Raw genomic sequence first — 25396 nt, forward strand, 5'->3', positions numbered from 1 at the left:
TCTCTAGGTCTTTGCAGATTGCCTCCTTTTTAAAAATTTATTTACTTATTTTACTTTGGCCGTGCCAGGTCTTCATTGCGGCACACGGGATCTTTTAGTTGCGGCATGCGGCTTCATAGTTGTGGCACACGGGCTTCTTAGTTGCAGCATGCGAACTCTTAGTTGCAGCATATGCATGTGGGATCTAGTTCCTGGACCAGGGATCGAACCCGGGGCCCCTGCATTGGGAGTGCAGAGTCTTCCCACTGGACCACCAGGGAAGTACCGATTGCCTCCATTTTGAGTCACTCCTTCTACACTTAGCTGCGCTGCTTACAACTCTACTTTAGCTTTTACTTCTTTGCTTGCACTGAACCTAAAGGTCAGCGAGAGGTTAGTTTATGGTCTTCTTAGGTTTTTTTCTGAGCATACCTCTTGCTCTGCGTATGCGTTTGGCTTCTAAATTCTACAGTATACACAGGAAGTTTTCAAAGCCTTTATTCCCCTAAAATTTCACTCCCCAGCTTTTCCTTCCAAGCCTTTGGCATGTCTTTTGTTTGCCCCAACTGGTTATTTTGTTTGTTTTGTTTTTGTTTTTGTCCTTGGTGGTATCAGCTTGTTCTTTACTCTTACAGTGTTTTGGGGGGGGGGGGCTCCTCCTCCATTGAAATGCTTGCCCTGATAGAGTACTGAGGTAGGTGAAACAAAGAGAAGTCCCTTCTGTCAGTTTTTTTCGGGAAACTGCAGTGTAGACAAAACAGAAGAACAGAGTTCTTTGGGAACAAGATTACTCTGTTCCCTCCAGAACCAGGGACACTCACACTAGCAATACAAACTACTCTTTTAAGTCCACTGCCACACTGATGATGGAGGTAGAGATAAGGTAGGTTACATAAAGATCTCCTACTGTGTTTAAGTCATTTTTTCTTTTTGTCAGTTGCTTGGTTGCTGTAAATCTTTGACTTATTTTCCAGATTTCTGGTAAGGTTGCTTCTGACAGTTTTCACTAGATTTTTTCTTTTTTTTTTTTTTTTGGTGTTTCTGACGAGTTTCCCGAGTTCCCTTCTCTGCCATCTTTGTTGATACCACTCCTGCAGCTACATTTGGAAAATTAGACTTCCTGCCTCTTTACTGATGTCCTGATACTACTTGTGAGAAATGGGGATTAGTTCACAAGGAAGAAGTGGTAACAATATCAATAATAGCTAATATTTATTACATACCATGTATTAGGCACTATTAGAAGCAGTCCTTACTTCATTGATCCTCAAAACAACCCATTGACTTATCAGAATCATTGTCATCAAATCTTACAGGAAACTGAGTCAGAGGTTTAGAAACTTGCCCAGGTTCACATAATGACTAAGCCAAGGAACCTGGCTTCAAAACCTAAGCTTTTAACCATGATTTAGGTTGTCTTCCACAGAAGCCCCTACTGAATAAGTTAGGAGTTGACCAAACTCAGCTCTAAAACTAGACTTGACACAAAAATGCTGTACAGATAAACTATTGAATACCACTGGAGCATTCTCTGTTGAACATTTCCAAGGTTCCATTTCTAAAGACACATTTTTCTATAGAATTTATTGTCTGCTGATTGTTTTTTTCTTTTCACATTTCAGGTCATCAAGAAAATAACAATTTCTGTTCAGTTAACATAAATATTGGTCCAGGTGACTGTGAATGGTTTGTTGTTCCTGAAGGTTACTGGGGTGTTCTGAATGACTTCTGTGAAAAGTAGGTTTCCAAACTGAATTTTCTTTAAACATAATTATTCAAAAATAGTAACTGTAAAGGGCAGCTTACTAAGCTGGATATCCTAATGCATGTAACCAGTTTTCACTTACCATTCAGCAGAAAATTCATTTAAAATGATTTGATTACAAACCTATTATTTTGTGTTATTGGGAATACTTTAAGAAAGATGCCTTGAAACCACTTCATGTAGTAGTAATAGTCTTGAATTTAGGGAGTAGAAAGTTGAGTTGTTTACTGGGTTCATTAAACAATTGATGTGTAAATACTTGTTCATGTGAAAGATCTGTATTCCAAGAAAAATTGTTCTACTATAAATGGTTTTAGAAGTGGAAGGAATTCTATAATTGAGTACCCTTATAGGTGGTTAATAACACAAGCTTGAACGTATTACTCTGCTATATCATCATGATATAAATTCTTTTTAAAACTACATTGACAACTTTTCCTATAAAGGAATTTTATAAAATTTCAACAGCAGCTTCAGATTTTGTTTCTAGAATTCAAAGAATTCACATAGTGGAAATGTTCCTTTCCTTACGATCCTAGAAACTGTTCATTTAATTATCTTGTGTTAAAGGGTACCTTGGAATTGTTTTCACTGATTTAAATTTAATTATTTGTCTTATTGTGTTTTAAAAAAATATACTCCATTACTTAAGAACCTGATATTTTTTCCATTAAAAATTGGGAAATTATTATGGTTAAACACATAAATTATACATACATTTGGTGTTATTCACCCCCCAGCCCAGTAAGATAAAGAGAGAAAAAACCACCAGAAACATTTACATATGAGAGACTTTGAAAACTAATTATGCACATATTCCACATACTAATTTATAATATTTAAATTTTGGGTTAAAAGATTGTTGCCATAAATATCTTGATTTAGTATGAAGTATAAATATAGTTGCAAAAACAACCATAATAATCCAAAATTTCTTTATATACCAGCAAGAGATAATCACCGTTTATTGTCTTTACTATCTAATGTATAGGTTTCCTTTAATGTAAGAAAGCTCAGGATGTGGAATGTTAAAGTTTCAAATGCTGTGATGAAATAACCTGATCTACTTTAATCTATACTGGACCAGCAATCTAGTGGTAGCAGAGAAAGAACTGTGTCATGTAGGAAATCTCTATTGTGCTGCAGGAATATTTTTATTTCTTAAACTTTGAGATAGTAGTATATTATTGCATCTGCAGTACAGTGATCCTTGTTCATTATTTCTGAGCAGATATTGACTATTGTTAGGATTTAGTTTTCTTTCCTATCTGAATAGAGAGGTAACCTGAGAATAAAGAATAATTAGAATAGGCAGGTAATGTCTAAAAAGCTTGAACATGTGGATAATAAAAAAAAAAAAGTCTGAAGGGTTATGTAAATTTAAGTTGCAGAAATAGCACTTGCTACCTCTGCATTTCAGTGTAATTTTGTTTCACATAAGGATACTTCCTTTGATATTAACTGATTTGACCATGTCTGTATAGTTTGTTTTATGACTTTAGATAATATCTGTCATGAAATAACCATTCACTTGACTATATGATAAAGAGGATGCTTGATTTTTTTTTTGTAAGTTTGATTTTTTGTTTTTTCAACTTAGCTATTGATTATTAGGTGGTCTTACTTGATTGCTTGCTTTTGGTTAGAAAGTTTTTTCTAATTTTATAACAGCACATGGGTTAAGCAGGACTAGGATTTGTGTTTATAACCATATTTGGCTTTATAGGCAAGTTTTCCTGCACTGTATGTAGTTTAAAAAATACTTCGTATCATATCATGATGAAGTAGAATAAGAAGCCAGATTTTAAAGGAAAAGCTTAGTAATATGATCTTTAGAATGTTTCCAAAGTATCGGTGGTGGTGGTGGTGGTGGTGGTGATTGTTATTTGTGCATGTATGTTCATTTTTGATGAAGTTTTTTTTCACCTGCATAGTTTTAGTCAACTAGTCATCAAAACTGTACAGAGACTGACGTGCTGCTCCCTTTCCTGCTTAAGATTCAGAACAGCAGTAGAGAACATTTCTGTTTTCTACTCTGCTTTTCCTCACACATTGAACTTATATCTGCCATGGCGTTCCTGTTTATGGATTTAGATGACTTGATGCCAACTCCACCTTCCATTTACCTGTTAGAGATTTCTAGATGTGCCAAGGAGAAGGGTTTGATCAAAACAGCCTGTAGTGAAATGAAGTTAAAGGTTAATATATATAATTGTTACTTAAAAATAGCTTTTGATTTCATTTGGATCTTTGAAAAATCAGTGGAAGGTAGTAATATTGATCTTTGGATAAGTCATCTACTACCTAACTGTAACTTCACTCACTTTACATACTGCAGTTTCTTATTGCATAAGCAGTAAGTTTCAAGTGCAATGAATGAGCGTATTTTTTAAAACTTTTGATAATGTCTTTCAGTCTTATAATGAGCTTATTAAAGTACTTGATCCATTTGTAATATTTTTTCTTATTCCAGAAATAATTTGAATTTCCTAATGGGTTCTTGGTGGCCCAACCTTGAAGATCTTTATGAAGCAAATGTTCCAGTGTATAGGTTTATTCAGCGACCTGGAGATTTGGTCTGGATAAATGCAGGCACTGTGCATTGGGTTCAGGCTATTGGCTGGTGCAACAACATTGCTTGGAATGTTGGTCCACTTACAGGTATTTTAAAGAATATGCTTTAAAAAAAAAAAAAACTAAAATCTTTAGTTTATAAAGGATTCTATCTGATGGGTTTATTCTTTTTTTTTCTTGGAATATAACTCACTAAAAATTGGAGGAAGAATGTCTCCTTGAGTAAAATTTTAATTTGTAGTACAAGATACTAAGTTAAGAAATAGAAATCCAAGACTGTAGATCTCAGCAAATAACAAATTTATGTCTTTATATACAAGAGGTACTTGTAATAATTTTTAGAGTGCTTGGTTTTTAAAGGAAACCCTTTATGGGAGAAAGCAAAGTACAAAATTTCATTCTTTGAAATTTTTCTTTTATCTGGTATGTCATATGAATAGCCCTGTTATGTCAAAATCTGTTTGAATTATGCCTGCCTTCAGGCAGTAGATATTTAAGGTTAAGAATATGGCCTCTGGAGCCAGAAAGACCTGGATTAGGACCAGGACCTGGCTTTTGCAACTTTGGGCAAGTTATATAACCTCTCTGGGCCTCAATTTCTTCATCTGTATAATGGAAATGATAAAATTAATAAGGTAATGGTAAATATTAAATGGTATAATGTATCGAAATACCTCAGAACAAATGCGTGGCACAAAGTTATAGTAAGCACTCTTTACATGATCGCTACTATTATTATTATTACCACAATTATCAAAAAACATTAAAAATATTTTTGTAATGTTTTGAGATTTTCAGAATTGGTGTTGATGATATCACCTGAGAAGGTGATAATGGTTATCTTCATATCTTTGGTACTTTGGGTTGCTTTATAACTGTTTTTTTTTTCCTAGCCTGCCAGTATAAATTGGCAGTGGAACGGTACGAATGGAACAAATTGCAAAGTGTGAAGTCAATAGTACCCATGGTTCATCTTTCCTGGAATATGGCACGAAATATCAAGGTCTCAGATCCAAAGCTTTTTGAAATGATTAAGTAAGTGCTTTCTAAAACTGCTGTAGTCCCTCTCTTTTTGGGGAGTGTTAACTTTTCCCCCCATAGACTTATGTTGACATCAAAACAAAATGGTCCAGATGTCTAGCAAAAGGTAATATAAGAGAATCCACATGTTAAAAGTATTTTTCCCTTCCCCGTAGTCAGTACAGTATGGTACAAAGAGGAACAAAGGCACAAATAATTCTAAACCAGCAGATTCACAAACAAACCTGTGCTGAACCACTCAATTCCTAGGAGAACTTTAGTTTTAATATTGAAAGACTGCACTTAGTATCAGGGCGAGGGAATGGCATCACAAAAATATTTTCTGGTACAGAGAAATTAGCATTTAATATAGGGATTTGACTTAAATGTTAATTTAAAATTTTTAAGTTAAATCATCCATCTTATAATTGTCCCTTTTCTTACCTGCTTTAAACACTTAATTCAAGTTATTTGAATACATATACCCCAGTAACCTTCTCATTTATTGTCACAGTTTCTATCCTAGCTATTTTATAGATCTATTTAGAAGTAATATTTTCAAACAGTGCTATATAGCAGTGTTTCCCTAAACTGTGTTTTCTATCACTATTACGTCTAACCCCAAAAGGTGGGGAATTCTGGTCAAAGAAATATGGGAAACAATGGATTATATAAAGTTCAACAAGTCCTTTATTTTCTAATTTTTTGTAAAATGTGTTAGAGACTGTAAAGTTGGTATTTTTTGTGTGGGAGAGAAGGGTTATAATGTATTGTATTTCCCAAACATGTTTGTTTGACCAGTATCTTTGAAGAATTGATCTCGAAAACTCATTTTGAAATACACTGCTTTATACTCACTGATAGAATAAGTTTGTTTTCATCTTAGTTAAAATAGTACTTACCTTAAGTATTTTTCCTACAGCTATATTAATTTGGTCAGCATGTGTTGTTTTCAAACTATTGTCTTTTGAAAGGAATCCTAGCTTATCAAAGTGATTTCAAACCTAAATCTAAAATTTTATTCAAACAAAAATTGTGGGGTCAAGGTAACATGCCTGTGGATTATCTTATTCCTTTATCATTTGCACTAGTTTTTCTAGTCCTGGGCAGAAGTGGTAGGGGGAGACAACAGGTAACAAAAAGCAAATCGTAGCAGGTGATGTACAAATCCTTTAAAAAGTTGGATCTTAGGTACCGTACTCTATAAATGTAATTGGTAATGCGGTTATCCTGTTATATCTCAGATTGGTCTTTTGCTCTGAATATTAAGTTCAGGGTTACTTTTGGGAGAAAAAATTACGTAAAGTCACTGAAGATATTTAGTAAGTTGGAAATAGGCATATACTAGAGGCTGGTTCAGATCACCTGACGGTAAAGGGATGGTACAGTATAGAAACTATTTATATATAAGAGCTATGAAGACTGAAAGTGACTCATTACATTTTGGATAGGTTAGGATTTTATAATTGGAAAGGATTTTAGAGGTCATTTAGTCAGGACTTCTGCTTAATGCAGTAATCCCTTCTATAACATCTGTAATTTGTGGGCATCCAGCAACTTCTTGAACATTCTCATTACCTCACTATAATTCTTGAAAGTTCTTTACAAATTGGCCTATAATCTACCTGTCATTTGGTCCCAATTCCCTAAATATATTTGGGATTTAGATCAAATCCCATTCAACAAGTGTTTGAGAACCAACTCTATACCAAACACTATTCTAGGCTCTAAGGATAGACATAGCAGCGTGTAAGTTAAAATCCCAGACCTCAGAGGACTTAAATTCTAGTGGAGCAAGACAGACCTCCAGACAGTTGAATAAATTACTGATAAATAACATGACTAAGAGAAAATAGATAATATTTGGGGGGTGCGGGTGAGAGTGCTGCTTTTTCTAAAATGGTCAGGGAAGGTGTCTTGGAAGATGAGTTTTGTGTTTAGACCTGAACAGTGAGATGGAGTCAACCATGCAGAGATCGAGGGGTACACCATTTCAGGCCCAGGGAGCAAGTGAAGACTGAATTGGGAACAACTTTGGCATGTTTATAGGGCAAAACGGCCAGTATGACTATGGCAGAATGAGAGAGGGGGGGTAACAATAAGCTCAGTGAACTGACCAGGAACCAGATTGTGCATATGGACTTTTAGAACATGGTAAGTTCGTAAATCAATTCAGGGTGTTACAGGTTACCGTTAGAGGATTTTAAGCAGGAGAGGGATGGGTTCTGATTTAAACTTTAAGAAAATGAATCTGGTTGCTTTGTAGAGAACGGATTCCAAGGGGCAAGTTTAGAAGTGTGTGTAGGGGGTCAGTTAGGAGGCAGTTGCAACAGGATAGACCATCCTGGACAGACATTAACCCAAGGGGGTAGAAAGAGGGATTAAAGTAGGGGCTGTGGTAGAGCTAAAAGCTCACGGCACTTGCTCACAGATTGGATATTGGGGGAAGAGGGAAAAAGGAATCAGAGAAAAGACTACTGTCATATTCGCTTCTTCCTGTCTGGTCTTCGGTAATTTAAACATCTGACCTCTATCATCTTTTCATCCCACTCACCCCCATCATCCTTGTTGTCCTTCTAGACTCCTTCCAGTTTATCATTGTCCCTCTTAATATTTGAAATGTTGAGCATTGACACTTGCATTATCTTTATCTTAAGGTTGCCTTGTGTTAAAATTGGATACACATAATTTGAATATTTTTTGACTTAAAATTACTGGTGATACTGTTGTTCCTCATACCTTCCTTACATTTTTTTAGCCTAAGTAAATGCACTTACATACTTACCTTATTCCATTTTCACTCTGTGCTACAAAATGTCCGATCATTTGAATCTTGATTGTATTCTTCATTATATTAAGAATTCTGTTCCCAGCCTGAGTTGTCACGAGATCTGATTAGCAAGCTCTGTTTGTCATCATGCAGATTGAAAATGTTAACCATAAATCCAGACCCCTAGGCCTTACTCTATAAACTTCCTTTTCAAAATATAGTCATTCATCTATTACTGAGAGTATACTTCTCACCAGCCAACATTGCTCCCTTTCTTTTGTTTGTACTTTCTTTCATTTAATGAATATTTGCTGACTGTATACAAGGCTCTGGGTTAGACACTGAGAGGGTATTTATATGTGTATATGGCATAGTTCCTGTCTTGAAGTAAAAGTTAGTGCATACAAATAAATAGATTGAAAGAAATACAACAGACCCACTCAATTCTTTCCAGCCCCATGGAGTCAGAGAAGTCTGTGTATTTTGGGGAGCAGATATTTTGTGTGAAGGGTAAAGATGTGGAGGCAGGGAGAGGAGAGAGGTATAGCACCTAAAGCCAACTTAAGACCAAACTCTTGCACCATCAGAAAGATTCCCAAGTTCATCCATAAAACAATAGTATATATACATACCATGTCTCCTTCAGTCCAACACAGTCATGTTTTCCTTCAGTGAGGGAATAAATCCCTTTTCTTCAGTAGAGCTCCAGACAAAATACTCAACTTAAGTGGAGAGGCCCTGTCGCACTAACTACCAAAATCATACTCAGCATGGTAAGCTGCTTACATTGTGAGTGACTCAGGGGAAGTCCGGCTGCCTAGAGGAATGGTAAATACATACTCGCTTCAGATCATCTTCTCTTCCACCTGGTCTCATTTTCTCCCTAGTACCTCCTCTTTTGCCCTCCCTTCTGACTTCCTTCCCTACTGTGTATTTGCATGAACTTAAATGTATTATATGATGCAACTCTGCTGTATATATGTTGACAACAGTTGGTGGTATATTCTGGCTTGAGTGTGCTCACACACAATGTGTGTGATGAGTAGTAGAATAAGATATAGTTGTAAAAGTTCTTAGTGGCAGATCATGTGTTGTGTGCCCAACTTAAGTTTATTCTGTTGGAGAGCTTTTGGTAGGTTTTTAACTAATACGATCTAATATGAGTTTCATAAAGATGTTTCTAGCAGTTAAATAGATAGAATTAACTTCTGGATGATAAGATAAAGAAGTGAATCAAAGATACTTTGGGTTTTCAAGTCCGAGTTCTAGATGGTTTAGTAATAATGTTAGTTAATAAACTGAGCTTGGTCCTTAGCCAGGCACTGAGCAAAGTGCTTCCCAGACTGTATCTCAGGTATGCCTCTCAGCATCCCATGGTCACCCATTTGGTTAGAGCGAGATTTAAGCCCATATCTGTCTTATGTAAAAGCCACTTGGATATATCTGTGGCATGGGGCTTCATTCTGAAAGAGTGGCAGGTTTGAGGAGCCAGTAAAATAGTTGTATAGAGCTGTTTATTAGAAGCTGTAGTAAATGCAGGATTCCAGAGAGCAAAGTCAGGGCTGACTGACAAGGGGATCTTCTACCTCGTGGTTCATGATTGCCTTGAGAGGAAGAGGAGGGGAGAGTTGGGGACAGAGCTTGGGGGAATACTTCTATTTAAGAAAAGCAAATAGGTGAACTAGATAAAGGTCAGAAGACAACACAGAGAATATATTGTTACAGAAATAGAGAAGGGAGTCTTTTTCCACAAGCTTAGTTTCGCTTTAAAACTGTTAAATCCACATCATTGCTTTGGTCCTCAAGTCTAGTATTCTGCCAACAAGGGAAGTGGTATTTGTTCTGGCTTGTGAGCTATACCAATTCTTAAGAAATGGTTCTCCCTTGCAGTTCCTTCCCTCTGCTTTGAGTCATTTTCTTCATCTCCTTCCTGTTCACTCCACCATCCACAGCAATTTGACTTTCTATATGCTCCTGTCACTTCTGTTACTGAGGTCACCAGTGACAACCAACTATTCTAAATGTACAAAGGCACAGATGTAAACTTTCTTTAAGATCCCCATGTGTACCTCCAGTCTGACCCCCACTTACCTTGTCAGTCATTTCTCCATTTCTTTTAGATGTCTGCTTGAATTTTCTATTTTTATCACTTTATTTGGTATTTTAAACCGTCTTTAATATGAACTGCAATTTTTACACACCGTGTCTTTTCTTCTCCCTTGAATTATCTTTCAGTAAAGCACTAATTCAGTATATATTGAGCGTATGAATTATAGGCTATTTAAAAAAATAGTAATCATCATCTAGACATAACAAGTGAATGGAGAAGATTTGCAAAGATGGTCTTCTTCCTTAACTTTCTCCCTGGATTATTGCTTTTTGTTAGTTCTTAAAATACTGTGAATTTACAATGTGTGACTTTTAAGTTTTCATGGTTAAATGGTTAGTCTGCCCAACTGTAAAGAATCTAAGCAAAATTTACTTTGTGCCTTCTTATCCAGTCATTCACTCGGCTCTACCCAGTTCTTTTCATTCTTTTATTTGTTTAATCTACATTATGAACTGAGTTGGAACTCAGGTATAGTGCTAGGTGACAGAAGGATCTCGTCACTTCTCAGGCTGCTTAAAATAAATGAGGAAATAGTCAAAACGTTCAAATACATGATCTTTGCTTTAATGATGGAGATACTGTTTTAAAAAAAAAAATGGGAGAGCATAGAGGAAGGCGCTTCTGAGAGAGGGGAACATTTAGGAAAGGCTTCATAGAAGTAGTACTACAGCTTCATAGTCCTTTATCCTAAACCCCTTAGGCCAAATGTGTTTTGGTATTCAGAATTCTTTGGATTTAGAAAGGTAAAACAGTACATTTATTTTACCCTCCCACCAGAGTTTGTGGCAGTGTGCTAGCATCAAACACATTAATATTTCTGCAGTAAAACATAGAAATAGTCACTCTGATGAGCTAAGTGAGAACTGTAAAAAGCCCCAGGTCAAGTTTCAACACCAATGAGTTTATGCAAAATTTATGAAAAATTCGTGGGACTATAAGAGATTATGAACTGTATTTGTACTGAGTGATTAATAATGGGACATGATGTTCTCTCCTGTTGTCACCTACTAATCCCTTATTATCATTTTGAGAACGAATTACCTGTGGCTATTTTAAAAAGTCAACACCACTCTTGTTTTTTTCTTTGCACTTTTAAATTCAAGTTGGGTCTTTTAGAGCCCTACAATTCCATAAAGTCCTTTATCTGAGTAAGTCATTTAGTAAATCTCGAACTTTCTACATTCTAGCTATTTTCTAAAATACACTAATCTTCATACTCTCCTTCACATTCTTCCAGATGTTTCCTGCATTGGCATGAGTCAATATCATTCAAGGAATATTCATTATCTTGATTACTTCTTTTCAGTTAACTTGACTCGAAAAGTTCATAGCCTGATTCCTTAGGAACATTTTAGTGGAAGCTCAGTGGATAACTTCTCTTTTGGTTTCCTTTCACTGTTCAAATGAACATAAACTTTTTTCCACATACCCCATATGCTGCAAGTAAGCTTAGTTTCTCCTTCTTTAGACTAAACTTTCAAATGTCTCTCAGGCTTAAGCCCTGCTTGTTCATTTATATCAGCTGAAGAGTATAGATTTAAACTTTCGTTGCTAAAAATTTCAAATAGACTTCACATTGGCAGCAGCTGCTAATGAGAAGCCTTTAGAATTTTTAATATTTTTAATAATGATCAAATCTGCATGCTAGATCACTTGACAGCAAGATGAAGTACTAAATGGAGGGCAGAAGTTTTAGAGGCATATTAATTAGAAGGTAGTTGCTACATTTCAGACAAAAGGAAAGACAAAGGATAGAAAAAATAGGCATATTGATTGATTGGGTGGTAGAGGTGAGAGGGGAATCAGTATTGCTGGGGCTTTGTCTTGGGCCATGCAGTGGGATATTTGTGCTTATTGATGAAACTGGGAGTAAAGGAAGAAAAGAGGAAATAGGTTAGATATAGGACATGATGATTACCAGATTGGCTGGCTTTAGACTCGTAGAACTTGAATTCCTTTTAGGATGTTTCAGTGAGAATCTCTTTAATCAGATGGATATATGGTTCTATTGTTTAGAGAAGGAATCTGAGATACACATTTGTATCTCTCCGCTGGCTGATAGGTAATCCCTGCTAAGGTGTTAGCTGTTGAGTTTTCTGAACCATTAGCCATTCTTAAAGTAGAGCAGTGCCCACACAAAGAAATGAATTAAGGAAGACAATAAATGTAAAGCTACTGATCTCTTCCTTTAGTTCACTGAACTGTGACTGTTTTTCCATGTTAATATAGCTTCTTATCCTTTAAAACATATTAAATTTGCCTGTAACACATTACTGCATGCCCCCTCCCAAACTTACTTATACTTTTTCCTCCAACTTTTTCTTTTGAAACTTTTTTATTCTACGAAAAAAAGCTGAAAGAATAGTACAATCAGTACCTAGGTAACTTCATCTGGAGTCATCAGATAAGTTTTTGCCACATTTCCCTATCAGTCTCTATATTCACATACTTGCGCACATACTTTTTTGGCTGAGTTATATGAAAAAGTAACTTGCAGATGTCATGACATGTCACCCCAGATATTTCAACCTGTATCTCTTAAGAGTAAGGATATTTATTCTCACATAACCACAGTACCATTTACCATACATAAGAAATATGGAGTTCAATAGTAATCAGCTAATACATAGTCTACATTTAAATTTCCCAACTACCCGGAATGTCTTTAGCTGTCCCCCTCCCACCCCCATCCAAATTGAATCAAGGTTCACATTGAATTCAGTATGTAGTCATTGTGTCTTTAGTCTCTTTTAAATCTATGAGAGTCTTTTCCCATGATTTTTATCTTGAAGAGAGCAGACCTTTGTGTTGTATAGAGTTCCATATTTTGGATATGTTTTCTCATAATTTTATTTGGGTTATACATTTCTGAGAGTAACTGTTGATGGCGTTTACCTTTGGTAAACCTGTGTCCCACTCCAGTGTAAACTCTGTTATAGATATTTTCATTAGTGAGTCCTGAGTGAATGAAGTTTTAAGTAGGCAGTTTAAAACTTAAAGTTAAGAGTGGGGAGATTATTGCTGCTTTTTATCCATCTTCATCATAATATACAGTTTTTACCCTTTGATTTTAATTTTAAACTAGTTGATTGAGAGCTAAGAGAAAACCTCATTCTTTACAAATTCATTGTTCCCATTTTCAGATATTTGAGATACATTGCTTGGCCTACATTTTCTCCCTATATAGTTAGTAGTGCAAAGGCTCTTTTTCACTTCACTTTCATAAGACTCATATATTCATTATGTTTTAACATTGAAGTATTTCTTTTAATAGGATCTTTGAAAGGAATCAAATGATAACGTAGCAAGTGAGTAGTGCAGAGTCTTGGTAATGATTAGACTTCCCTGTAGATAACAGGCTTTCAGAATAAATGGATTCTTTTTAGATGCAGTTAACTGGTTTAATCTCAGTGGTAGATAAGGCCAACTCCAACTAATATGGTATAAATTGTTGGAGTCGTGTTGGAGTACTAGCAAGTTAAGGTAATGATAGTATGTTTCTGATACATTGGAAACTCTGGTTTCTTCAACTACTTTGTTGTTCCACTTAAATCACCATAATAAGTAGTTCAGTATATTTTAAAATGTCAAAAATCAGAATGCCAAAGAGCCCATTTTTTTCTGACAAGTTCAATATTAGGAAGTCTTAGACTTCGGAGGAGCATATCAAATAGTAGTAGAATGTTGGGGGGTGGGATGAATTGGGAGTTTGAGATTGACATACATACACTACTTATGTATAAAATAGATAACTGAGGAGAACCTACTGTATAGCACAGGGAACTCTACTCAGTGCTCTGTGGTGACCTAAATGGGAAGGAAATCCAAAAATGAGGGGATATATATATATACATATAGCCGACTCACTTTGCTGTACGGCAGAAACTAACATAACATTGTAAAGCAACTATACCCCAATTTAAAAAAAATAGTAGTAGTAGAGTGTTAATTTTCAGAATTCACATTCTCTTGTCTACCTCCCCATAATCTGCCATATGTTAATACATTCTAAAAATACTGATAAGGTGTAAGTCAGTAGTTGAAAATAAATTTTCTAAAATTTCAACAGTACCAAGTCCATTGAAAACCACTCCCCACAAATTTAATTTCTTGTCATATCATTTTGTCATTCTTTTGACCATCTTATAAAGCACTGTTTTCATATTTCAGTTTTTAGATGTAATGTCTTATGTGTACAGTATTAATGTGCTTTCCCTTTGCCCTTTGTGTTATGTGTTTGTTATTTGCCTTTCCTTTTTAATTTTACTCAGTCAGTCTTAGAGTGTGTGCTATTTAATATTCCAGTGAAATATTACAGGCAGCACTGTGTAGTTGTTTGGAGTCCAGTCTGCCTTCAAGTCTTAGCTTCTCCATTTACTGGCTGGGGGATCGTGGTCAAATGACTAAACTTATTAGTCTTCATTTCCTTTTCTGAAAATGGGGATAATAATTCTTTCTAATAGCTTTTATGAGTATTGTATGGGTCTTAGCATAGAGTAAGCACTCAGTAAATGGTAGCTGTTGTGATAATGATTCTTAATATTAATTATAGAAGGGTCAGTCACCTGTTTTTTAAGTAAGTTAGTATTCATGGACCTAGTTCAGTGGTTCTCAATTGCAGGCAGTTTTGCCTCCCCCCACCCTCTTCCCCAAGGGACATATGGCAGCGTTATGACTTCAGTGGGAGGGGTGCTACTGATAGTTTGTGGGTAGAAGTTAGGGACACTGCTAAACATCCTACAGTGCACAGGACTGTCCCCACAACAAAGAATTATCCAGCCCAAGATAACAATAGTGCTGATGTTGAGACCTATTGGACTCTAGACTAACAGCTTTTCAATAATCTGTTTTATGTTCTTTTAGGTGTAACTGTTACCCTTCCAGTTGGCATTCATTGCACAATTTTTTCAAATTAAAAAAATTAATTTAGTCATTAAATAATTATTTTAACACAATTTTAAAATTTCACATACCAAGATTAAATATTGATCACTAACTTCCAGGCACTAATGTAAGCATTTTATATAACATATGTACTCCTCATAATAGTACTGTAAGTTAGATGTGCCTTCCTTGCATTTGAGAGAACTGAGACTTATGTGTGAAGCTGGGATATGAACCCAGGCAGTCTAGCTCCAGAATCGGTGCTCTTTCCTACTCTCTGGCTTTCTCTCTGTGATTGATCTCTTATGGCTCTAATCATAAAAACATGGTGATTTGCTGAAAAATACTGTTACAAATTTTAGACATTGATTCTAATGAAGTAAGAGGTTTGGTTCTTACTTGGCCTAATTATAAGAATCAACCAAGACTCTTATTAAAATAGATTTCTAGACTCTGTTCCTAATAAGTAAATTCAGAGCTCTGTGTGAAGAACCCTGGGAATCTCTTTCACAGTGAATGGCCTAGATGAATCCTATGGCCCAGACAAGTTAGGGACACCCTAGTCTAGGTTCAGTCTCTTTTAGAACTAAAAATATTTTTGTTTCTCCTTTCACACGTATTATAGATTATTACCCTATCTATATAATATATACTTTATCACAGGCACCGACGTTTTGAGTATAAATTAAAGCAGACTGTTAGATATTAACTCCCTTTTCCCTTTGGTTCCCATGTTTAAATGGATATATGAGGTGTTCTACAACTCTGTAGTCATAGGCTATTGGCCTAATAATTGAATAAGAGGGTATAGCCACGAAGACCAGTCCATAGTTAGCATAGATTTTAGTGCTGTTGTCCTTGGGAGTCTTCTAATACACCATTGGGTTAAATATGCAATGCTTTGTGATAACATTGAGCAAACAAAATCTAAAAATTCTAAAACTCTGCATTCTCGTAGTTAACATATATTTGCTTTCATGCGTGCTTTTTCTATCTGAGAGTTTAAAATTCTTAAGATACTCATTTTATCATTGACTGAGACCTTGATTTTCAGCCATGTGGTTGGTTTAAATGAAACTGTTATATGTCTTACTGACATTTAGACACTCAACTGTTGTCCTAGGGGAATCCACCTTTGGAGTGACAGGTGGGAAGTTTTGAGGGCTCACATGTTGGCTCACTTTGCCTACATGGGTCCTTCAGTAAGAGAGACTGGGCAAGGCAAGGCACTTCTTGGTATACTTTTAAAATTTGTACATCATCTGCTTCTTAGTGGCAGAGATTATTACCATAAAGACTTTAAAAGTGCCATAGCAAGTTAACCCATGCTTCATCTTGTCTCCACACCCATATTTAGGAACTTACTTTGGAGACGTAGTCAGGTTACCCCCAAAATGTCATACTAGTTCCCAGTGTTTTCTTAACTTCAACGTAATATATTGAGTTGGCCAAAAAGTTCGTTCGGATTTGTCATAAGGAAAAACCCGAATGAACGTTTTGGCCAACCCAGTAATATCACTCTGGCTTCATTCCTTTGTTCTCTTACCTCAGAAACGTCATCCCAAGATTAAAGTCATAAGAACAGTTGTTTATTCCCTAAATAATCCAGCCACTACCTTTGCTCATGGAATTCCTTTTGCCTAGAAAGTGCCTTCCTCCCACTTCTCCTTCCTGTCACATCTAAATTGACAACTTTATGAAAACTGTGAGTTCTGCCTCCCTCTCCGTTTAGCATCCATGGCATACTAAGTCTATCTTTTGCCTAATGTGTTGATTTATAAATATACTGTGTATGATCATTTGTCCTCATATTATTGTCTTCAGTTTTTTTATTGTAATATTTCAAGTATATGTTCATTTCTATCCCCTATGGCAAGCTGTTTTCTAAAATTCCATCCCATTTTAGGTTTCATCTTTGCCAGATGGGTTTATGGTTGGATTATATTCTTCTGTGTAACCTCAAATACACCCAGCCCTCAGTCAGCCTCTTCCTTGTGATTTTCTTCCAAGCCAGATCTGCCTTTTAATAATCCCTGCCTTTTTGTGTAGTCTTTTATCCAAACAACTAAAAACAGTACTTGAGTCCTGAAACCAGATTGATCCTGACTGATCCTGAAAAGTCAAAGGGAAGTTTGATTCCCAGCTTCTCTAGCTCCTGAAATCATAAAATGTATTTAAAACAGCATCTTCTGTCTTCTACAGTTTTACACATTTTGCTAGTGATTTATTATTTTTTAACAAATTGAATTCTTTTTTTAATAGAAGTGTGGTTGTTTACAACGTTGTATTAATTTCTGCTGTACAGCAAAGTGGTTTAATTTTATATATATGTGTGTATATATGTATATATATATTTGGCCGCACTGCGTGGCATGTGGGATCTTAGTTCCCCAATCAGGGATCGAAGCTGCACCCCCTGCAGCGGAAGCGCGGAGTCTTAACCTCTGGACCGCCAGGGAAGTCCTAGTTATACATATATATACATTCTTTTTTATAGTCTTTTTCACTATGGTTTATCTCAAGGTATTTAAAATAGTTCCCTGTGCTCTACAATAAGACCTTGTTGTTTATCCATTCTATATGTACTAGTTTGCATCTGCTAACCCGAAACTACAGAAGAGCCTCTGTCTCTCTCAATTCTTCTTCTGTTTCAACTGCTACCCTTTGAAAATGGGAAGGAACAAAAAATTTTACTGTTAACGGAAAAATCATAAGGGCAGGGGGAAAACCGCGACTTGGTTATTCGTTGTCAGATCAGATTAATAGAGCTGTCGGTTTTCTTAGATTCCAGTATCTCACAAAATAAAAATTCTGGAGCTGTGATTTCAGAAGCAAAATACGGTTGGCTTAGTATTTATTCTTAGCAACCCTAACTCTAACCCTTTATTGTTTGCAGAAAAGTAGTATATTGCCTTTTTCTAGATGAAACTACCAAACTAGCCATAAATTATAAACTACAATCTAATCTAACTGCCAAAGCAGTTAGTAGCATTGGAAGTGAAAGTTCATTTGCTGACTAAAGAGTGGAATAATACTCCACAGAACCAAGGCTCTGTGTTTGTGAGGGGAAAACTGTGCTGACTGAACCCCAAGAATCTCATCTTCAAAAGAGAAAGGGGAAAGTGGGTAAGAAGATGTGAAAAGAGACCAGAAAGAAGATAGTACAGTGTAAGATAGTGAGGGGAAACTTGAGATTTTCTGCTTTTACAAACCCCGAGCCCAACCACTTAAAAATAGCTTTATAATATCGGCTTCTCTGGGCCCTAGTTTTCTTATTTGTGGGGTGGAGATAATAGTGCCTCCTGCACAGGGTTGTTAAGAGTCCTAAGTGGCATAATATGTGTGAAGTACCTAATACCATGCTTCCTGTCTGGTTCTTATTTTTATTTATTTATTTTTTTTGCGGTACGCGGGCCTCTCACCGCTGTGGCCTCTCCCGCTGCAGAGCACAGGCTCCGGACACGCAGGCCCAGCGGCCACGGCTCATGGGCCCAGCCGCTCCGCGGCATGCGGGATCCTCCCGGACCGGGGCACGAACCCGCGTCCCCTGCATTGGCAGGCGGACTCTCAACCACTGCGCCACCAGGGAAGCCCTATTTATTTTTATAGTATTGTTTTATCATTTTTGTTTGTTTTCCCACATGGGAGCATAGTGGAGTCTATAAATCTTCCTATACTTATATATAAATAAGTATAAGGAAGTACTTATTTAGAAGTACTTAATTATATACTCACTTATACTTATTTATAAGTATAAGTAAGTGTATAAATCTTTCTATACTGCAGAGTTTTAGGCAGTATTTTCCTGTGAAAAAGACCTTATTTTGAAGCCCTGCTTGGAAAACTTGTTCAGTTAGGTCAGTGCCTTCAGAGATGATGTATATAGTACACGGAGGGGAAAAGGGAGGAACAGGTACTGTTCAAGAGCTAGCAGCAAAATCTGACTTATATGCTCTCCGTTTTTGCCATGATCTAAATTTTTACTTGCTCCTCCCCTGGAAAACACACACACACACACACACACACACACACACACACACACACACACACACACACACACACACACACACACACACACACACACACACACACACACACACACACACACACACACACACACACACACACACACACACACACACACACACACACACACACACACACACACACACACACACACACACACACACCTGTCCTAGCTTTGACTTGCAACCATAGTCTGAAGCATTGTTTTGTTTCTAAATAAGTTAAACATAAAAGAATTGCTGGAGCCAAACTGAGAGAGAAATCCTTTGAAAATGATACTTAAGGGGTTTGCCTTACAGCTATAAAGTTGATATTGTTTTATGTTTGTTAAATAAGTTATCAAATTTTACATCTATCTTTTAATCTTTTTTACCCTGGCTTTTAAGTTATGCGGGTTCTGATAAGTTACAATACTTTAACCTAGTAACTTGTAAAATAGCAAGGAAGTATAAATTAAGAGAAATTAAATATGCTATTGTTTATCATACTTTAAATATTAGTAGTTCCAAGTAAGAGAACTTAGCAAATAATTCCAAGTAGTGACAGCAAACTATAGGAAAATCACAAATTGTGAGAATTCACTATATCATTAGCATCATAAGTATGAGTACAGAAAAGGTATAAATTATAAGAAACGTTCAATTATGTTAATATGAATTAAATATTTCACTGTATTATCTTCAAGTTAAAATCAAGGAGTGAAGTGTCTTTTTCTTCTTCTTCAGCACTACAGTGAAACCACTTTTTGTATGGTGTAGTGACTAAATCCATAAATACTTTTTTGCTTATATACTCAAAAGTTTCAAAAGCAACCATATAAGTGATGCTGTTTATGAGTGTCTAGGTAGTATTGATAGAAATAGTGTGCTTTCCTGCCTTGCTTAGAATCATAGAGTTCACATCTGGAATTCAGACCCCTTATTTCAAGGATGAGACATTGACTCCCAAAGAGGTTAATTGACTTGCCCAAATAAGAGCCAAAATTAGCAACTTACATTTAAACAAGGTGTCAGGTTATTATAGTTTGATATTCAGATATCAATTATTCTCAACTTTAAATGATCTGATATTGTCATTGTCAGACCTGCTGGGCATTGGCCTTATTTTTAAAATCTGAGAATATCTGAGAAATTGATGAAAGAAAAAGGTGATTACAGATATTAGAACAGAATCTCTTGGCATTACTTCTGTTGATACATCTTTCATGCTAAAAATTTTCAATGTTCAGTTGCTGGTCACAAATAATTTTCCCCCCACAATATAGGTATTGTCTTCTGAGAACTCTGAAGCAGTGTCAGACATTGAGAGAAGCTCTCATTGCTGCAGGAAAAGAGATTATCTGGCATGGGCGGACAAAAGAAGAGCCAGCGCATTACTGTAGCATTTGTGAGGTAAGTAACTGTTCTTATCCACAGTTATTTTATAAACCTCTTGCCTCTCCAATTTTGGTTTCTCTTTAGTTTTTTGTTTTGTTTTAATTAATTTATTTTATTTATTTATTTTTGGCTGTGTTGGTTCTTCGTTGCTGTGCGTGGGCTTTCTCTAGTTGCGGTGAGCGGGGGCTACTCTTCGTTCCGGTTCGCAGGCTTCTCATTGCGGTGGCTGCGGAGCACAGGCTCTAGGTGTGCAGGCTTCAGTAGTTGTGGCTCACGGGCTTAGTTGCTCTGTGGCATGTGGGATCTTCCCAGACCAGGGCTCAAACCCGTGTCCCCTGCACTGGCAGGTGGATTCTTGACCATTGTGCTACCAGGGAAGCCCTCTTTAGTTATTTTTTAAAATGTACTTTTATGTAATGCATTTTACTGAAATTGACATTGTGTTCAGTCTTGTTATTTAACTACTATATTAAAATTTAATCTGGTGATACGCCATTTCACTAACTGTGAATTAACTCTAAAAGTATCTACTAGTGTCATTTATCTGGTAGGTAACAGTTGACCCTCTCTCTGTCCACGGGTTCCTATCTGTGGATTCAACCAACCGCAGATCGAAAATATTCAGGGGGTGGAGTGGGGAGTATTCCAGAAAGTTCCAAAAAGCAAAACTTAAATTTGCCATGCACCAGCAATTATTTCCATTGTCTTAGGTATTAATAGGTAATCTAGAGATGAGTTAAACTATAGGGGAGGGTGTGCATAGGTTATATGCAGTTGCTACACCATTTTTTGTAAGGGACTGGAGCATCCTTGGATTTTGGTATCCGTGGAGGGTCCTGGAACCAATCCCCCATGGATACCGATACAGATGATAAGCGTCAAGTTTCGTCTTGAGATTTTAGACTGGGAACAGTCCAGATGTAGACAGATGCCAGTAAACTGGATATAGTTCAGTATAACTCCAGGCAGATCATTGTTCAGTCCTCTCTGGTACAATTCACAGGACATTGGTCAATCTTCTCCTGTGGCCAAGGCTTGCAAGAGATGCAGAAACAAAGATACGGTACCTGCTCTGAAGGAGCTTACATCCTACTTGGGGAAGACAAATTACAAACAGTTGTAATGTTATATGAGACTGTGGTGAATGCAAAGTTGGTCTTGGTCTTACTGTTAGGATAGCACTAAGGGAGAAAATGACCTAATTTTTTCCTTCTAGTATTGGCCTAAGAGTTCACCGAAGTATTAGCATTTGAGTCCATCCTTGAAGGATGAGTATGACTTTAGCGGGCTAAAAAATGATGACAGTTGGAAGTAGAATGAATGTTGTTATGAGCTATATAGGAACAACATGGGAAATGGAATGGCTTCTTCAGAAAACGGTAAATAGTCCAATGTGGCTGGAACACAGACTATGTAAATTCTACATATAAACCTAGTTGGTAGGAAGTTTGCAGAGCATCTTGAATGATTTTAAGGAATTTGATATTTATTCGGAGGTCATAGAGCCATCAGAAGTTTTTGGGCAGGCACCCAAGTTGGGTAAGTGTTTCAGAGACAAAAGTGATTGGAGAGGATGGAGATAAGAAGCTCTTGCAGTGGTGTTAAGAGTTGTTATCCTAAGGCTAGACTAGAACCTGGCAGTGGGAATATTAAAGAAGGAGAGGAGTACAAAAATATTTTGAAGGTAAAATTCACCAGACAACTCATTAAATGGCAGAAGTGAGGGACAGGTTGAAGGATGTTCACAAATGTTGTAGCTCAGATTATGAGGTTCATGTTGCTCATTGATAGTAATGGAAAACATGGGTAACTCTGGGATTTTAATTAACATAACTTCAAAGAGACATGAAGTCATGAGAGTTTTCTTTCATTGAATACATTCAAGGATATGCCAAAGCCAGGGATATTAATGATCCACTCCAGGCCTTGAAATTCTGTAATTCTGATGTTGACTTTTATTTGAGATGATTCAGTCTGTCTATCAGCTATTTTAGTGCTGTATAACCTGGCTAAAGTATGCCCTTGGGAGACCAGATAGATTCTAGTTAGGTGTGTTATACCTCAGAAAAATGAATGTGTAAGCTTTCCAGTATTTGAGAATGACTTTTATTCTGTACTGTTATTCCTTATCCTGCTTGAGCCTTAGCAACTCATCAGTCTCTCTAACACAGAGGTATTATTTCTAAAATCATGCTACACTCATGAATATACTTTTTGATTGTACTCATACTCCTTAACGTGAGGCTTATAGCTGAACACTCACTTACTGTCACTTACCTGTCAGTTTCCTCATCTGTAAAATAATCAGATTATATTCATTCAACAAGTTTGTTTTGAGGTTTGGCTAAGCACTAAGCACTGTGAAATGATATGCTCTGGAGTTACAAAGATGAATAAAACATAGTCTTCGTCTTTGAGGAGCTCAGTCTACTGGGGAAGACAAATATCCATATACAGTGCCCTGTGATGAGTACTATCATTGAGAGGTAAAAGGAAAATAATGATCACTTTCATCTGATTGTATACTAATGTTTTGAATTTAAAACAAATAAATAGGCTGACCTTTATCAAACTTTTGAATTAGGCTTTTGCCAGTGGTTATAATGAGTATGTCATTCCCCAAGGTCACTCCCCTAAATAGACATTACCCACCCATGTCTTTGGGTCTGGTGCAAAATAAACCTGGTCTATTAAAGATTCTTAAACACTCTTAACTCTTAGTACCCACTCTTAGCCAGTGATCACTGTCCACAACTCCGTGTGAAGTAGAACTCTATGATTATACTAAAGTAGTACAATAAATAAATACTACTGTCTCTATTGAATGCTTTTTCTCTTGTATAAATAGGTGGAGGTTTTTGATCTGCTTTTTGTCACTAATGAGAGCAATTCTCAAAAGACCTACATAGTGCATTGCCAAGATTGTGCACGAAAAACAAGTGGAAACCTGGAAAATTTTGTGGTGCTAGAACAGTACAAAATGGAGGACCTGATGCAAGTCTATGACCAATTTACATTAGTAAGTGAAATCAACATGTGAGTACATAGTTAGCTGGATAGGGAAGCAGCAGTGTTTGTTCTGCCACCTGATAAGGAGGAGGTAATGAAATATTTAAAATTTCCTTCGGTGTGTCAGATATTGCATGAGGAAATATATCACTCCCCCTCCTCCACTTCCAGGTATTTATTCCTATGAAATTAGCATATTTCATTTTCACTTTTCTTCCTGGGTGAGACCAGCCCTAAATAATGTCACAGTAATTACATTTTAAAATCTTTGTGTGCTTTTAGAACACTGTCACATCCTTTATGTCATTTGATCTCAGTTGATAAAATGTTTGTGTATATAGGTTATTAGTGCCCACAATGTGAATCAGTATGTATGCTTTTAAATATACTTCTGCTTTTAGAGCTAATTGTATTTATTTAAAATCTTGTCCTTGCCAGAAGTATTAACTTTATGGGAATATTTGATGGAGCTTAACTTCCTGCTGTGTTATATAACCTTATGAAATTCAAGTATCTTTATAAATTGCACACAGTTTTTAATTTTAAACAGCAGATGCTTAGGGGGAAGCGTTTTACTCTAGCACATCAGTAGTTTTATGAATAGAAGAGAATTGTTGAATTCCCTCTGTACTTTTTCTCTTACATATGTGATCAGAAACTGAACTTTTGAAATTTAGCTCCTGATATTTTCACTTGAATGGTCTTCAGGATTGCTTGAAGAAGAAGAAAATTATCTGGAACATGTTAAACAAAATTTATTATCTAGTTGAGTTAGCTTTTGAAGCAAGTCACTAATGAAATCAGAATTGATTTGTTATATTATTTTCCACAAGCCTTCTTTATATTTTTAAGCAGTCTCAAAAAATGGTCAACCTAATAACATTCTAAGAGTTTTTGACTAATTGGTGAAGAAGTACCGAAAAATGTGGATGTGCTGAGTTGGGTAATGGTCTCAGACCTCTTAGGAAAATTGGCCAGGTGGGAGACAGTAAGGGAGGTTGGTTGTGCTTGACAGAGTGTGGCAGGCCGTGGAACTTTCTTGAGAATTGTTATTTCCTTTACTTTCATACGCAGGCTGTGTTTGTAACCTGGAGCTAGGGAACACTGTTAACAATATGTATACCAAAGTAACATACTTTACTTTTATTTTCAGGCTCCTCCATTACCATCCTCCTCATCTTGATATTGTTCCATGGACATTAAATGAGAACTTTTCTGCTATTCAGGAACTAACCCAGTTCTGCACCACTGGTTTTTGTAGCTATCTCGTAAGGCTGCTGGCTGAAAACTGTGTCTATGCAACCTTCCAAGTGCGGAGTGTCAACCAACTGGACAGGGGAGAGCATTGCTCCTACTCCAGGACTCTCACAAAGCTGATCAGCTGTACTTCAGAAAAAAAATAATAATTTCCATGTTTTGTATATATCTGACAAAACTGGCAACATCATACAGACTACTGACTTGAAGACAACCTCTTTTATATTTCTCTATTTCTGGGCTGATGAATAGGTTTTCATCTATCTTTTCCCCCTTCAGAATTTTCCTTGGAAAAAAATACTAGCCTAGCTGGTCATTTCTTTGTAAGGTAGTTAGCAATTTTAAGTCTTTCTTTGGTCAACTTTTTTTTAATGTGAAAAGTTAGGTAAGGAACTTTTTTACTGCTTTTATGTTTTTCTGTCTTGTTTTGAAACCATGACGGTTATTACACTTTTGGTTCCTAAATAAAATGTTTAAAAAATTAACAGCCAAGTCACAAAGATAACGGATTGCACATAGACTAAGGAATAAACTTCAGATTTGTGGTTTTTGTTTCTAATCTTGATGTAAATTTACACTATTTATAAATACATATTTATTGCTTGAAAATATTTGTGAATGGAATG

General features: G+C 36.3%; 1 protein-coding gene across 13 annotated transcripts in view; it reads left to right on the forward strand.

Moving 5' to 3' along the window:
- Positions 1-24696, forward strand: part of KDM6A (lysine demethylase 6A) — a gene marked incomplete at both ends in the record, with an annotated part of 208861 nt that extends 184165 nt beyond the window's left edge. For all 13 annotated transcript variants that reach the window (XM_079727668.1, XM_079727658.1, XM_079727664.1 and 10 more), the window contains 6 exons: positions 1602-1716; positions 4218-4405; positions 5212-5353; positions 20393-20519; positions 23353-23523; positions 24667-24696. In XM_079727668.1, coding sequence (XP_079583794.1) covers positions 1602-1716; positions 4218-4405; positions 5212-5353; positions 20393-20519; positions 23353-23523; positions 24667-24696 — 773 coding nt within the window. The remainder of the gene's footprint in view (positions 1-1601; positions 1717-4217; positions 4406-5211; positions 5354-20392; positions 20520-23352; positions 23524-24666) is intronic.
- Between the last annotated feature and the right edge of the window lie 700 nt (positions 24697-25396).

This window comes from Hyperoodon ampullatus (genome assembly GCF_949752795.1).
Source record: "Hyperoodon ampullatus genome assembly, chromosome: X".
Lineage (NCBI taxonomy): Eukaryota > Metazoa > Chordata > Mammalia > Artiodactyla > Ziphiidae > Hyperoodon > Hyperoodon ampullatus.